At 47.2% G+C, this 16,866-nt stretch overlaps 1 protein-coding gene across 1 annotated transcript in view; it reads right to left on the bottom strand.

Annotated features, from left to right (window-relative positions):
- Positions 1-270: 270 nt before the first annotated feature.
- ITGAM (integrin subunit alpha M) overlaps positions 271-16,866 on the bottom strand; it is a gene marked incomplete at its 5' end in the record, with an annotated part of 39,243 nt that continues 22,647 nt past the window's right edge. The window contains 18 exons of the mRNA XM_082643912.1: positions 271-1,240; positions 1,911-2,021; positions 2,237-2,338; positions 2,424-2,537; positions 2,696-2,779; positions 2,979-3,086; positions 3,719-3,794; positions 4,140-4,223; positions 5,093-5,172; positions 6,203-6,325; positions 6,421-6,562; positions 6,795-6,868; positions 7,041-7,172; positions 7,269-7,423; positions 9,522-9,685; positions 10,234-10,364; positions 14,048-14,257; positions 14,346-14,486. Coding sequence (XP_082500038.1) covers positions 1,169-1,240; positions 1,911-2,021; positions 2,237-2,338; positions 2,424-2,537; positions 2,696-2,779; positions 2,979-3,086; positions 3,719-3,794; positions 4,140-4,223; positions 5,093-5,172; positions 6,203-6,325; positions 6,421-6,562; positions 6,795-6,868; positions 7,041-7,172; positions 7,269-7,423; positions 9,522-9,685; positions 10,234-10,364; positions 14,048-14,257; positions 14,346-14,486 — 2,103 coding nt within the window. The 3' untranslated portion in view covers positions 271-1,168. The remainder of the gene's footprint in view (positions 1,241-1,910; positions 2,022-2,236; positions 2,339-2,423; positions 2,538-2,695; positions 2,780-2,978; positions 3,087-3,718; positions 3,795-4,139; positions 4,224-5,092; positions 5,173-6,202; positions 6,326-6,420; positions 6,563-6,794; positions 6,869-7,040; positions 7,173-7,268; positions 7,424-9,521; positions 9,686-10,233; positions 10,365-14,047; positions 14,258-14,345; positions 14,487-16,866) is intronic.

The raw sequence follows: 16,866 nt of genomic DNA on the forward strand, positions 1-16,866 counted from the left end.
CTCACGTCCCTCCCCCACTGGTATTTCCTGGAGTCTCTCTTAAATAAGTTTCTTTCACTCAAATTCTTCTCTTGGGGTTGCTTCTGGCAGAATTCAGACTTCCGGGAACGTATCCTATAAATTGTCTTACACATATGCAAAAATGACCTATATTCAATTTATTAATTCACCATTGTTTGTCATTGCGAGAAGTTGGAAATAATATGTCAGAGGGAGACTGTTAAGGACGTTAGGAACCACCCACACAGTGGAACATGGTGCACTATATAAAAGAATGAAAAAGTACTTTATGTCTTGATATAAAACAATGTCTGAGCCATATTAATGAAAAAAGCAAGATGCAGAACAGTATAAACAACGCATGCTGACATTTGAGTAAAAAAGCTTGTGTGTGTGTATATTTGTGTGTGTTTGCATATGCCTAGAATCTTTGTGAAGGAAACCCCCAAACGCATAACCTGGACTACCCTTTACAAGAGACCTAAATGGCTGGCAGACCAGGATGGAAGGGAAACTTCATCACACACCCTTGCGTGTCTTTTGATTTTGATACTACAGACCTGTTCGTCCATTCAAAAAGTAAAAGTAGCATTAAAATAATAAAGTGAATACATAAAGGGAGGTGCACCATTGCGCACTGAACACATCAGCTCTAGTGTGGAATGGGTTGCACAGGTTCCTGCTGGCTTGTCCGGGTAGTCTCAGGCCCAGCTGCATGGGCTCCTGCTGGCCTGAGGGCTCACCCACGAAAGGAGGTCTCACTTCCTATAGCTGGGGGAGGATTTCTTGCACTTCCCTTTGTGTTTGCCCACAAGAGCTGCCATCACCTCTGTCCCCGAGGAAGAACCAATGGCACCTCCACCCACACACAAGGAAGCCCAAGCAACTCCCTTCTGCCTGAGATTTGTGCCGAAGGCACTTGTCCTCATGCAAGAGAGATCTGAGCCACACACACAGTTCACACTCGTGCACATGTGCACGCACACACACACACACACACATAGGAATGGAAACCCAAGCAGGTTGCTCCTGAGTGAGACATCACCGCCCTGGTCTCCCAACAGATGTGTCCGTCCAGCAGCCTGGGGACCCACTCGCTCTTCGGTCCAACCACATCCTGTTTGCTGCAGGGGAGGCCACTCAGCAAGGAGTGGGGAAGGAGCTGCTGTTACTGTGGGGGGGCGGTTTCAGGGCCAGCTTCAGTTATCATGTCCTTGTACTGTCGTTTGAAGAAGCCAAGCTGTGGAGGCAGAGGCAGGGGAGTAAGGGCACGAAGGCCAGGAGGGCGAGTGAAGGCCATGCAGGCCAGGCTGGGAGATGGCGGGACCAAGAGATGCAAAGAATAACGTGGTGGAGTGCAGAATAGATCTGGGGAAAGTGGGACAAGGAGGGGGATGGCATCACTATTGAGAAAGAAAAGAGGGAAAGAAATCTAAAATATAATAATAGGTACTCTTTTTTTTTTTTTTCTTTGCGGTACACGGGCCTCTCACTGTTGTGGCCTCTCCCGTTGCGGAGCACAGGCTCCGGACGTGCAGGCTCAGCAGCCATGGCTCACGGGCCCAGCTGCTCCGCGGCATGTGGGATCTTCCCGGACCGGTGCACGAACCTGTGTCCCCTGCATCGGCAGGCGGACTCTCAACCACTGTGCCACCAGGGAAGCCCATAATAAGTACTCTTTATATAGTGTTTACTCTGTACCAGAGACTATTCTAAGTGCTCTAGAGATATGAACCCAAAGAGCTCCACAGAATGGGTATTTATAGTCTCATTTTAACAGCTGAAGAAACTGAGGCTCTTTGAGCTGCCCGAGGCACAGCTGGGAGCTGAACCCAGGAAGGCGCTGCTGAGTGAGAAGCCGTGGGGGTGGGGGGAGGGGAGGGGCAGGAAGAGGGCCCCGGGGGAGTTACCTTGTACAGGCCGCCGGTGATGAGGGCCAGGAGCACCAGCCCCCCAGCCGAGCTGCCCACGATCAGCGGGACAGGGTTATGTACTTCGTAAGGCTCCACCTTGGTCTCTGTCTGGAGCAGGGAGAGGAGGGGGCGGGGCATCAGGGGGGAAAGACTCTGGATTTCTGGGGGTTCCCCAGTCAGACCTTGTGTGCTCCCCAAACCCCATGACTAAATCCCCTGTGCCCACCAACCCCAGCCCTCACTCCTCCTCCCGGCCCCCTCTCTCCCACAAGCCCAGCGTCCTCTCCTGCCTCCAGCGGTCCCTCTGTGTCCGAGACAGATACCTGGGCCCTCACAAACGCGCCCTGTCCTGGGAGCAGGGCAAACTCCGAATCATCAAACAAGATCTCCGCAGTGCTCACAATCTGAAGGTGGTTATGCAAAGTCTGTGGGAGAGAAAGGATGGGAGTTGGACCCATTGGCCCTGGAGGATCTCGTCTGTGCCCAGCCGAGCCTCAGGCGCCCACATACCTTGATGTACCAGTCAAATGAGAGGTTGCCCTTGAGGGTGACCTTGAATTCTTCCTGGACGCCAAAGGACGGGATGTCACACTGGATTCTCTGGCAGACAGCGATGGAGCAGTTCTGGGGAAGGGAGGAGCGGAGAGAGGTGAGCAGGAAAGCTGGATGCAGGCCACATCCCATGCACTCAGCCGGCAGTTGAGAGCCGGTACTGGGCCCAGGTGAGGGGGCAGTGCGGACTCTGCGTGTGGCCCTGAGGCTGAGGCTGGGCTTAGTCTCACCAGCAGTGGGGTCTTCTTAAGCTCCTCCAGGAAGTCAGAGTGACGAGGGTCACTCTTGTTGGTGTGGCATCTACTGGAGAGGTTCTGAGGAAAGAGGGACACTGTGAGGCCGGATTGAAGCGAGGGCTCCTGGGTCCACCCTCCAGGAGGTGAGAAAACCAAGATCCAGGAGAGGGTCAGAAATGGCTCCAAAACCCAACAGAGGAAACAGAAGTGACTTTAGGAAAGACCAGGGCTGTGGAGAGAGGAGTTGGGCCCAATCCTCAGGCCCAGCTGTGCTTACCTGGGAGAAGGTGACGTGGAGCTGGTCCCACACAGTCACCTGATTCAGCTGGATGGGGACCAAGAAGACCACACTGATGGGGAGCTTCCTCCCGCCCAGGTTGTTGAACTGTGTAGGGGGGAGGGACAGATATCAGGGTTCTGGCCTTTCTGCCCCCACCAGCAACTAGAATCAGGCTCCCCACTCCCGACAGCCCAGGACCGAATCAGGCCTCACAGACCCAAGCATCCTGCCTCTTGATGCTTTCTGAGAGACAGGAGAGCACAGGGGTTAAACACCCATTCCAGAGCCAGACAGGCTGGTTGGAAGCAGTGGCTCTTCCACTCACTAGGGGTGAGACTGTGGGCATGTTCTGTTAGCCTCTCTGAGCCCCAGTTTCTTCGTCTATAAACTGGGGGAGACAACAGTACCTCCATCACAGGGTCATTACGAAGATAAAATGAGTTAATTACATACATGTGTGTATACACATATGGATGCACGTGGTGGTGTGTGTGGATTCGCAGCAAGCTTAGAACAGAGCCTGACCCAAAGCAGGCACCTCATGCATGTTTCCCATCATATTTTTTTGGCCACGCAGCATGCGGGATCCTAGTTCCCCGACCAAGGATCAAACCCATGCCCACTGCATTGGAAGGTGAAGTCTTAACCACTGGACCGCCCGGGACGTCCCTCCTATCATTCTTTCTGTGTTCCCATCATCTCGATTTCCCTCCCCAGGCTCCTTCTCAGCTCCCCACCTGATACTGATGCTCTATAGTGTGGCTGGTCTTCTCTGAGGTTGTGAAGCTGAGATGTTTGGTCGAGACCTCAAGGCTGATGGGAGAAAGAAGGGGCAGGAGGTGACAGAACATCAGGGGAGTCCTGGGAGGGGGTCTTGGGCTAAGTGTGTAAATGGGTGAACAGGCACGCAGGTAACGCAGCCCTGAGAGGGTGCGAGCGGGATGGTGTGCAGGGGCAGTGTGGGTGGGACCTGCAGCATGTGCCAGTTTGGGCCCCTCACACACACACATACACATGCATGTACAGACACACATATGCACACACATATCCTCAGACTCACTCACAGGCACACGTGCACAGACTCGTGCACACAGATACTCAATGCGCCATGTCCAGCCCAGTGGTGAAGGCAGAACTAAAAGCCCCAGCAGCCAGTACCTGGTGACCACCATGTAGACAGCATATTTCACAGGCAGCTGCAGCTGGAATTCGGTTTTGTTGTTCCCAGTTATGTTGTTCTCACTGAAGGGAAACAGAGAATTCTGGTCAGCTCTTGAGAATTGAAAATCAGCCTTTCCTTCTCCTTCTTCCTCTCCCTCACCCTCCATCACCAACCAACCACCAAGTCCTGTCTTCTCAACATCCTAAACGCTGTCCTCTAAATCCAACAGAGGAAACAGAGATTGTAGGAAAGACCAGGGCTGCCCGTGTGTAGCCCAGGCCCATTCCTACTCACCAGGATGGATGCCTGCAGAAGAGTGCCTTCTTCTCACTGGTCCCCTGAATTCAAAATGACTCCCACCCCAATCCCCCCCACTCCTGGAGAGTGATCTTTCTAGCATGCAAAGGTGATCACGTCACTCCCAAGTTAAACTGCAAATTCCCTAAGAGCACTCATCGATCATTTCATGACATGGCCCATATCTAACCAACTCCTTCAATCCTGCCTCCTGTGCTCAAACTCAGCCTGACCTTTGCAGTCTCCGGGCTTTGCTTGGTCCACACTTCCTTCTCACTGTCTTCATGCCCAGCCTCAATTCATGCCTTTGCTTGGCTAACTCACAGCCTGAATGTATAGTCTTCTCTGAACACCAATCTCCCAAGAAGACTGGACATCATTCATTTCATACTGTATCATAATCATCGGCTTTCCTGTCTATCTTTGCCCCTAAATTATAACCTCTGTGAGGGTAAGAATCACAGCTGTATTGTCCATCACTGTCCCACCAGCACAGGGGGACATGCCTGGCACGTCGTGGGTGCTCAGTTGGTGTTTGTTGAGTAAACAAATGAGCTGAAGGGAGAACCAGTGGGAAGAGGGCAATGGTCCACCCTGAGCAAGGGGGCCGGGGGCTGGGGCCTCAAAATGGAGGAGGCCAGGCATAGCGCACCTGGTCACATTGGCCTTGAGAAGTAGTTTGTTTCCAAAGAAAGCATCAGGGTTCACATCAAATGTGATATTGATGGTGATCTGGAGTTGGAGAAAGAAGAGACAGTGACAAGAGTAAGAGAGAAGGAACAACCCAAATGTCCATCAGCTAAAGAATGGGTAAATAAAATGTGGCACATCCGTACAACAGAATATTATTCAGCAGTAAAAAGAATCTGAGTATTAATACATCCTGCAACACGGATGATCCTTGAAAGCATGATGCTCAGTCGAAGAAGCAATCCTATTATATGATTCCATTTATAGGAAATATCCAGAATAGGTGAATCTCAAGACAGCAGATAGATTATTGGTTGCCTAGGGCTGGGAGAGATGGGATGACACGGGCTGATGGCTGAGGGGAGCAGGGTCTTTTCTTCGGGTAATAAAATAACATTGATCATGGTGATGGAAGCACAACACTGTGAACATTGCAAAAGCCACTGGATTGTATACTTGAAGTGGGTGAATTGTGTGGTAGATGAATTTTATCTCAATAAGCTGTTTTTCAAAAAAAAAGAAACATCTACTTTAAAAAAAAAGAAGGGGGGCTTCCCGGGTGGCGCAGTGGTTGAGAGTCCGCCTGCCGATGCAGGGGACACGGGTTCGTGCCCCGGTCCGGAAGTATCCCACATGCTGCGGAGCGGCTGGGCCCGTGAGCCATGGCCGCTGAGCCTGCACATCCGAAGCCTGTACTCCGCAACGGGAGAGGCCACAACAGTGAGGGGACCGCGTACCGCAAAAAAAAAAAAAAGAAGGGAATTCCCTGGCGGTCCATTGGTTAGGACTCCATGCATTTTCACTGCTGAGGGCACAGGTTCAATATCTAGCGAGGAAACTAAGATCCCACAAGCCATGCAGTGCAGCGAAGAAGAAGGAGGAGGAGAAGGAGAAGAAGGAGAAATAGCAAAAGAAGAAGGAGGAGAAGGGGAAGGAGAAAAAGAAGAAGAAGAGGAAGAAGAAGAAGAAGAAGAGGAGGAGGAGGAGGAGGAGGAAAGAAGAAGAAGAAAAACTAGGGAATAAATCAGAGGAAGACAGTGGAGAAGAAGGGAGGAGGAGCCAGCAGCCTGACCTCTGAGTTGTATGGGAAGATGGGGTGGTTTATGCTGCAGCTGGTGCTCTTCAAGTTCCCAGACCCTTCAGTGGAGACATCAGACTCACAGGTCAGGTGCCAGGACCGCTGTGAGCGCTGGTTCTGGAAGGCAAAGGAGGCAGAGGTGATGATGTCAAACACCAGCCATGGGGGCAGGGAACGCAAAATCAGATGGAGCCTGAGAAGGGTTTGGCTACCTGGGCTCCTGACACCCTCCGATAGGACAAGCCAGATGGGTAGAAGAAGGTGACCTGTGTTCTGTAGGAGTCCTCGCCCTGGTTTCTCACAGTCAGCGTCACGTTTAAGTCCCGGGAACCACCTACCACCAGGGTGTCCAGGCTGTGGTGGGAACAAGCCAGGCCATGAGATGCTGAGGGCTTTCCTGCAGCGAGTCTGCTCTGGCAGGAAGGAGGCGCGGACGCTCGGGGAGAGGAGACAGTGCACGAGGCAGCCACAGAAACACACCTCTGAGGCAGCTGCTCTGTGCCGGGCTCCCTTGGGGGCCAGGAGAAGAACAGAGCAGCAGGTCATGGTGCAGGTCTGGGGGTAAAAATGAGGACAGGAAACTCACCTCATAAAACTGAAGGTGATGCTGAGGTCATCCTGGCAAATGTTGTCATTGCCACAATTCTTCTCAAAGGGAAACTGCCAAAAACAGAGTATGAGAAAAATGAAAGGAAATCATGAAAAGATGTGAAATGAAACAATAAAATGAAATCTTGAAATAAAATTATGTGAAATGAAATAAAATGAGCTTCAACAACCTTGGCCTCTGGTCCCTTCCACACCTCTGCTGTACCCCAACTCCCAGACTCACCGAGGCTGTGAAGAGTGTCGGAGCATCTATAGCCAGCACTGGCCGGAGGTTCCCAGAAGAGGACGAGGGTTTCCCCACCAGAGAGAAGTTGAGGTGCAGGGCAATGGGGGTCACTGAGTCCTCTACACAATTCTGAGAGACAGTGGGGGTTTGGTGGTCTGCCCTCCTCAGCATCCCAAGCCCACCCCATGCTTGGAGGACCCAGGAGTATGGTCACCCTCTGCTCACCAGTAACCGGAGTTTCAGGGTCTCACATTTCTGACTCAGCCCCAACGTCACTATATGTCTGAGAGTGTTGTTCTTTGTCTCATCAAAGATGGCCTGGGAATGTGGGCAACCTGGGTCCAGAGCCAGGTCATATGTGATGATGCTCTGGGTCTCTCCTGAAGGGCCAGGGCAGAATGGTGGTGAGGAGCCTGGGTTTGGAGTCAGACTGGCAGGAGGTGGAGGCCCAGCTATCTGAATTTGGACATGTTAGCTGACCTCTCTCAGGGCCTCAATTCCTTATTTTTAAATTGAAGATAATAATTGGACCTTCCCAATAGTAAAAATGAAATAGTGCCTACAGAGCATTTAGCATAGTGCCTGCCACACAGTAACTGCTCAATAAATAGTAACTATTCTGTCACATACTGGAAAATTAAGTATATTTTTTCTGGCTGCTTTTAACTTTTTTTCTGTCTTTGGTCTTCAGCAGTTTGTGCCTTGGGATGGTACAATGTCTAATGTTATCTTGCTTTGATTTGGTAGAGAATCTTATTTATTTATTTATTTTTTGGCCACATGGTATATGGGATTTTAGTTCCCCAACCATGGATCAAACCCACGCCCCCTGCATTGGAAGCAGGGAGTCTTAACAACCAGATGGTCAGGGAAGTTCCTAATTTGGTAGAGAATCTTGATGTTTTTCATCAATTTTAGAAAATTCTTTACCACCATTTCTTTTTTTTTAAATTCTTATTTTATATTGGAGTACAGTTGATTAACAGTGTTGCGTTAGTTTCAGGTGCACAGCAAAGTGATTCAATTATACATATACATGTTTCTATTCTTTTTCACATTCTTTTCCCATTTAGGTTTAACTGTTGCTTCTCTCTCTCTCTCTCTCTCTCCCCCTTCCTTTTGGAATTCCAATTACATGTTTATTAGATCTTTCACCATGCCCCATATGTCTCCTATGGTTTATTTTTCATCCTTTTTTCTCTCTGTGTGTTCATCTGGATACTTGCAATTTACTTACCTTCCAGTTCACTAATTCTCTGTTCTACTTTTTTAAAATATAAGTATAGTTGATTTACAATATTGTGTTAGTTTCAGGTGTACAGCAAAGTGATTCAGTTGTACATATATTTTTTCAGATTCTTTTCCATTATAGGTTATATGAGATATTGAATATAGTTCCCTGTGCTATACAGTAAATCCTTGCGGTTTATCTATTTTATATATAGTAGTATATATCTGTTTGTTCTGCTTCTAATCCACTATTAAATCTATCTATTGAATTCTCAGTTTCATTCAGTGTATTTTTCAGTGCTAGTGTTTCTATTTAACTCTATTTCATGAATTCCAGGTTTTCTTTGAAGTTCTCCATCATTTCCTGTTTTTTCTTGAAGATATTAATTTTACTTATCTTTTAAATTCCTATCTGATAATTCTAATTGCTGAATCACCTATGGGTCTATTTCTATTGTCTATTGTTTCTCTTGGTTTGCTGGTTTCAATGGACATTGTCCCAGTAGAAGGAGCAAGGTGTTTTTTAAGGTCCCTCTCAAATCTCAGCTTCCTAGATCTCTGTTCAACTCTTGAGCTCTCCAGTTGTTGTCTTCCACTGAGTTTCTAAGAGTATTGATCTGGACATGCATGGCTTAGAAGTCAGCCAATGACTTACAGGAAATTTCTATGTAGATTTTAGGACATCTTCTCTGTAATTCTCTAGTCTCCAAGGCTTTTCTCTCAATTTCTAGCCATGCTGGCTGCCCCAAACTCTGACTGCTATCTCCTCAGTCTGGTAAGATTACTGCTAGAAACCAATTTTATCCTCTCCCCTTGTTTCCCTCTAGAACCACCATTACTCTTCCTCACCCCAAGCACAATGCCACTCTTTGAGAATAGAGACAAGGAAGGAAGTCAAGTTAGTTGTGATAAAATGCATATCTGAATGCTTTGTGAGTTTGTGTTTAGCTTCATCAACTCAACCTCCCCTTTAAACGAGTCATCTCTCAGTTTAAAAAAAAAGACCTGGTTAGTTCTCAGGGATGGGACCCTTCATTCTCTGGAGAACTGAGAGTGTAAAGGAGTGCCACATGCTTACTTCTTTAGGGGTGTTTGCTGAGCTCCCCACCCACCCCCCAGCAGGGGAACCACCTGCTCATTCCACCCAAGCTTGAAGAAGGCTATCGGAGCCTGTGAGAACTTTACTCTGGGCCACCCATGCATGTCCCCAGTCATTTAACCTCTCGAGACCTTCCCACCCAGCCTCACTTTCTTTCAGCCTGTCCCGTGTGTTCTTGCGGGCATGGAGGCAGACTCTGACCTCCCCAGCGATCTGGCCTTTCACCACCCGCTCACGACACTCATACACATCCCTTGCCACTTCCCGGGGTGTGAACTCCATGGTCACCTCAACTTTCAGCACTGGCTGGGACCTGTGGGGGGACAACAGAGGGCCCTCAGGGGTCTTCATACAGCAAAGCCACTCCTTAAAAAGAAGATACCCGGGGGACTTCCCTGGTGGCGCAGTGGTTGAGAATCTGCCTGCCGAGGCAGGGAACACGGGTTCGAGCCCTGGTCTGGGAAGATCCCACATGCCACGGAGCAACTAAGCCCGTACACCACAACTACTGAGCCTGCGCTCTAGAGCTTGTGAGCCACAACTACTGAGCTCACGTGCTACAACTACTGAAGCCTGCACGCCTAGAGCCCACAAGCCACAACTACTGAGTCCGCGTGCTGCAAATACTGAAACCCGCATGCCTTGAGCCTGTGCTCCGCAACAAGATAAGCCACCGCCATGAGAAGCTCGCACGCTGCAATGAAGAGTAACCCCTGCTTGCTGCAACTAGAGGAAGCCCGAGCAGCAACGAAGGCCTAATGCAGCCAAAATAAATAAATAAATAATTTTAAAAAAAAATATTAAAAAGAAGTACATATGTTAAAAAAAAAACGAAAAAGAAGATACCTGGTGTGCTCTCACCTGAGCAGCAGCACGTGCCCCTGAGCCCCTACAGCCAGGTCCACCAGTCCATCCGCTGTGAGGTCCTGGCCCCCGCTCAGTGACTGCCCAAAATACTGGAGCCTCGGAGAGAACTGGGAGCCTGTGATCCGCTGAGGGTAGAAAAGAGGAGGAGAGAAAGGGGTGGGAAAGAACAGGGAAGAGTGTAACTCAGTCTCCTGGGATGACCCAAGGAGAGATTGCCTGGGCTCTACTCAGTCATATCTCCCACACCTTCTCAAGGAATTAGGGTAACTATTAAGCTTTAGACCACAACCTTGAGATGATACCCAAAGTGTCCATCAATTACTGGGTTTTCCAGGGAAAACAAAAAGTATCACAGAAAAGAAGTGATATAGTATACTATTTGACTCAGTTGAATCTCTTCTACATGGCCAGGAAAATGCAAACACTGAACATAGATCTAACCAAAATTATCATATAAATTTAAGGAATGGGGGGGATGGGAAGCGTATGAATATGTGGCAAGAGGGTCCTGAAAGAGAGCTCAGTCGTCACCTCCCATAGTGGGAAGTCAATGCGAAAACAAAAATCAAGAAGCAGCAAAATAACTGTGCCCTTGGGAAGTATGGAGAATCATTGAAAGAGCTGAAAGTGGTTTCCTCAGGGGAGGGAAAATGAAGAGGAAATCACAGTGTGGGTGGGGAAATTGTTGCTTTTTATAATAAGCTGTTAAGAACAATTTTGACTCTTTAATCTACGTGCAAAAGTAACACTGAAAGGATAACAGCCAAATATATTAAGAAATTTTAAAAGTGATTTTGTCACGTACTTAATGCTGCTGAAGTGTACACATAAAAATGGTTAAGATGGTGAGTTTTAGGTCATGGATATTTTACTGCCATTTTTTTTAAGTGAATTTATCGACTAGAAAGAAGAATGAGGAAGTGCGGGATGTTGGAAATGTGCTATATCTTAATCTGGGTGGTGCTTACTCGAGTTCACAGATAGGAAAATTCATCACTTGAGATTTGTGTGTTTACTGCACGTACATTACACTGCAAATTTTTCTGAGAAAAAGTTAGCGTATTCTGTTGGAAGGATACTTTGTTTTGAAATTATATAATAACGGTAGTTGGGAGGCGCCACGGCAGTTTTGCTCGTCCGCATACTGATCACCCTAGCCCCAGTCACAGGAAAAGAGCAAGTAAAAAATGCAAACAGTAGAGCAATAGTATTGCATGACCCTTTTTGCATTTGTTTTTAATTCCAAAGTCTGTGGGGTGGGAGTGGGTATATGGGGGATGTGGGTGGGTGAGAGCAGGTATGTAGGTGTGGGTGAGGGTGGGTGTGTGGACCCTCCCCTTACCTTGTTTTCCTTTCCAGGTGCAGATAAGGGGAGGGTGTTAAGACTTGCACTGTTGGCTTTTTTTCTTCTTCTTTTTTTCTTATTATTTTACAAACCCTTGTGTCGAGGGCTGACTTTCAATAGATCGCAGCGAGGGAGCTGCTCTGCTACGTACGAAACCCCGACCCAGAAGCAGGTCGTCTACGAATGGTTTAGCACCAGGTTCCCCACGAACGTGCGGTGCGTGGCGGGCGAGGGAGCGGCCGCCTTTCCGGCCTCACCGCGTGTCCCAGGACGAAGGGCTCTCCGCGCCGGACCCCGGTCCCGACGCGCAGCGGGGCGCGCCGCGCCGCGCCCCAGGGGGACGCGGGCGGCGGCGCGCCGGCGGGGCCGGCGGGGGACCGGCGGGGGACCGGCTATCCGAGGTCAACCGAGGCTTCCGCGGCGCTGCCGCATCGTTCCGCCTGGGCGGGATTCTGACTTAGAGGCGTTCAGTCATAATCCCACAGACGGTAGCTTCGCCCCGCTGGCTCCTAAGCCAAGCACATACACCAAATGTCTGAACCTGCGGTACTGTTTACTTTAGATTTTTAAATTTGTACAAGCATGTAAAGCTTTTGTAATAAAAATGAAGTAAAACCAGAGCCTTCAAATCCCATTTACACAGAGAAACAACAGGTGCCAATGAAAAGAGGCACATTATAGTATTCACACAATTGTGGAAAGAGGCTCCGTGACACAGAGGGAAGAACGTAAGGCAGTAGTGCTTAGCCCGGGCTGCAACTAAAGAGCGTGTGAAAAATACTAGGACCTATGTAGTGTACTATTCCATACACTAGAATGGGCAAAACTAATCTGTGGTGGAAAATAATTGGAACAGTAGCTTCCTCTGGGAGAGAGTTTGGTCAGAAATTGACTGGATGGGGGCGGGAGGGAACTTTCTAAGGTGATAATTATGTTCAGCATCTTGATAGGATTGCGGATTATATTTTTCAAAATTCTTGGGCTTCCCTGGTGGCGCAGTGGTTGAGAGTCCGCCTGCCGATGCAGGAGACGCGAGTTCGTGCCCCGGTCCGGGAAGATCCCACATGCAGCGGAGCGGCTGGGCCCGTGAGCCATGGCCACTGGGCTTGCGTGTCCGGAGCCTGTGCTCCGCAACGGGAGAGGCCACAACAGTGAGAGGCCCTCGTACCGCAAAAAAAAAAAAATTCTTTGACTGGCTAAAGATTTGTGCTTTTCCTGTCTGTACATTTTATCTTAAAAATAACAGTAAACATATTTGAATATTTTGAATTCTAGTTAATGATATACATGCTGAGGTATTTAGGGGTGAAGTTGGACTGGTGTTGCAAATTACTTTGAATTGCATTAGAAAAAATAACGATGAACTTGATGGACAGGTAGAAAAAGGATGAATACAAGGATGGAGATGTGATAAAGTGAATCTAGTAAAATATTCATCGTAGATTTTAGCTCATAAATATATGGATGTCCACTGGACAATTCTTTCAACTTTGCAGTAACTTTGAAAATTTTCTAAATAAAATGTTGAAAAAACCCTACTGATGCCTGGGGCCCTGACCCCAGACCAATTAAATCAGAACCCCTACTGGCAGGGCCCAGGCACCTGTTTTTTAAGACCTACAGGTGATTTTGATGTGTGAGTAGGGTTGAACCTCTAGGGTGAGGGATTTGGCAGGAGTGATGAGGAGACAGAGAGAGAAAGGACAGAAAAAAAATGTGAGGCTGGAAAAAAAACAGAGACCAGAAGCCAGCAGACTGGACGGCCTCGGCAGGCTGTGATGGGAGACTGCCAGACCGTGGGGTCCCTCCAGACAGTGGACTTCATCCAGCAGGAAACAGGGAGCCAGTTTAGAGAGGAAACCAGTTGTGGTGACCCACATTTCAAGTGACCAACCATCAGGATCAGCTACATAATTTGCAGGACTGAGTGGGGAGAAAAAAATGTAGGACTCCTTATTCAAAAGTTATTAAGAGTTTCAGGATGGCCAGAGCAGAGCCTTAATCTAAGCACAGTGCCGTTCTGAGGGGAGCCCCGTGTAACTGCACAAGTCACAAGCCCATGAAGCATGCAGTCCTGGAAGGGTGACGAACCATAGGGCTTCCTGAGCTGTGAGACTTTCAGTGCTAAAACCCGGACAGACCTGGGCAAACCAGGTCTGCTGGTCATCCTACCAAGACTGAGATTAGGAGGAAAGGAATGTCTACATCCTAACACTTCCAGCTCACCATTCATCACCTCTGAGCCTTCATCTTCTCACCTGTAAAGTGGGAGTGATGATGGCCCTGTGCACCTCCTCTAGTTGTGGTAAGAATGAATCTTTTCTGTGAAGTATGTATTATTTTTGAAGCTTCCAAAAAGGACTACTGGGAGAACTGATCTGGCAGCTGTCGGAACATTGAATTAGAAAGGGACAGATTGGCAAAGAGGCTACAGTTGTAACAAAGACAGTGACTGGGCCTCACCTGGCTGTGGGCGGGGCTGATGCCCAGTCCCGAGGTTCCATGAAACAGGTAGACAGCACCCTGGTTCTCCTGCTCTCCTGGGGCCCCGATGGCCACATCCGTCAACCTGTCCCCATTCACATCCCCCAGCACCGTCAGAGCTGCCCCAAAGCGGGCCCAGAGGTGGCCTTGCTCCCCTCGCAGGACAGCACCACACTGCCACTTAGCCCTCTGCAGAACAAAAACAGTGTCAGGTCCCATCCCAGGTGACCCCTCCACACCCAGACCCCGCCCAGCCCGGGTCTCATCAACAACTCACCCCCCGGGGAAAGGGGCACACGGACACCTGGCCCCCCCGGCTCTGCTCATAGTAATGGGGGGCCCCGATGAGGACCAGGTCGGAGCTGCCATCTCTGTCCACGTCCACGGAGCTGAGGGAGGCCCCAAAGTAGGAGCCGATCTGAAAGAGATAAGGCCAAGATCACATACCTCTTTCCACCTAAAGCAGAGCACGGGGATTTTTCTCCCTGTGAAGAAAAATCATGCCTGCTGAGGAAAACCCTTTGGAGCGGATGTGATCCTCTCTGTTTCATGATCAACCCTTGTTTGAATGTACTGCCAGTTAGAGGAGTATATGATAGAGTTGACAGGTAGTGGGTGAGGATCTACCCCAAATGGTGTTCCAGGGAGATGATTAAGGTAGCAAAGAAGTTGGATTTGAAAATACAGACAGAAAAGCCTGGAAGACCAGACAGGATATCCTTTCAATATATTGCAAGTCTTTAGGGAGGTAAGTCAGATTTGGCAGTCTGGCTAACAAGGAATCAACTGGCTTAGATGAAAAACAACTATTGCCACAGGAATTTTTTTGCATGATATTGAGAAATAATGTCTACCTTTAAAAAGAATTTTAAAAGTATGTTCAAAAAAACACCAAAATATGTTCAATGTAAATAGGTAGAATTCATCCATAGGAATCATCCATTTAGTCATTCTTTCATTCAATAAACAAGGGTTTGCTATTTGCTAAGCGTGAGGCTGGGTAGTGGAGACAGTGCCTTCCAAGGCTCTAGGTGCAGCAGGGTGGAATGGAGGGGAATAGTAACAGATAAAAGGGAGATGTATATGGAAATTTCAAACTTCTGGGGCAAGTTCTAGGAAGGAAAGTGCAGAGGACGTCAAGACATGACTCACTACAGTCTGACTTCTGCCCCACATACCACTGAGGGAGGCCTCCCAATGGTCCAGTAAAGGCATTTAAGCTTCATCCTAAAGTCAACAGGATTTTTTTGTTTTTAGGTCAAGTTTATTGGGGTATAATTTCCATACAAAAAAATTCAGACTTTTTAGTGTAGTTTTATGAGTTTTGACAAACACATAAATTCATGTAACTGCCACGATGGTCAAGATTCAGAACAGTTTCATCACCCCCAAAATATTTCCTTATGCTATAATCAACCTCTTCCCTCAGTCACCAGCCCCTGACAACCACTGATCTGTTTTTTGACCCTATAGTTTTGCCTTTTCCAGAATGTTATATAAATGGAACCATACAGTATGTAGCCTTTTGGGTCTGGCTTCTTTCAACTAGAGTAAGCATTTAGGATTCATCCAAGTTTTTGCATGTATCAGTAATCTGTTCCCTTTTATTTCTGACTAGTATTCCATTGTATGGATGTACCACAGTTTGTTTATCCGTTCCCCAGTTGAGGGATATTCAGGTTGTTTCTAACTTTTGGCAGTTACGAATAGAGCTACTAGAAACATTCATATACAGGTTTTCCAGTGAACGTCTATTTTTATTTCTCCTGGGTAAATATCTGAGTGTTATGGCAACTGCATGTTGAACTTTGTAAGATACTGAAAACTTTTCCAAAGAGGCCATGCCATTTTCCATTCCAACAGCAATGTCTGAGAGTTTTAGTTGCTATACATCCTCACCAGAACTTGATATTGCCAATTTACTTCCTTTTTTATGTTAACCATACTAATCGGTGTGCAATCTCGTTGTGGTTTTAATTTGCATTTCCGTAATGATTTAATGACATGGGACATGTTTTCATGTGATTATTTGCCATTTACATATCTTCTTTGGTGAAGTGTCTGTTCAAATACTCTGCTTATTTTTGAATTGGATTGTTTGACTTCTTATTCTTGAGTTTTGAAATCCTTTATATATTCTGGATTAATCCTTTGTCAGATATGTAATTTTTTTAAAAAGAAGTAAAATTTGCAAATATTTTCTCCCAGTCCGTAGCTTATCTGTTCATTCTCTTAATGAACAGAGCAAAACTTTCCATTTTTTTGAAATCTTAGTTATCAATTTTTTTCTTTATGGACCATGCTTTTAGTGTTATATCTAAGAATTCTTTGCCTAACACAAGGTCACAAAATTTTATCCTATGTTTTCTCCTACAAGTATAGTAGTTTTATATTTTACATTTAGCTCTATGATCGATTTAAATTAATCTTAACATGGTTGAATTGACAAGATATGGGTAAGGATTTTGTTTTGTTTTGTTACCATGGATGTTCAATTGTTCCAGCACCATTGAACTCTCCATTGAATTGTCTTTGTGCCTTTATTGAAAATCAATATGTGTCAGGCTTATACTTCAGGCCTATTCTGTTCCACTGATCTTCATGTCTATCCTTTTGTCAATGCCACGCTGTCCTGCTTACTGTAACTTTATAGAAAGCCTTAAAATCACATAGTGTATGAACCTTCCGCTAAATACCTAATGGTATTCACATAAGATCCTTTTCAAAACTGTTTTGGATATTCTACTTTCTTTGATTTTCCACATAAATCTTAGAATTAGCTTGTCAGTTTTACAAAA

This window comes from Mesoplodon mirus, assembly GCF_964341445.2.
Source record: "Mesoplodon mirus genome assembly, chromosome: 15".
NCBI classification, from domain to species: Eukaryota; Metazoa; Chordata; class Mammalia; order Artiodactyla; family Ziphiidae; genus Mesoplodon; species Mesoplodon mirus.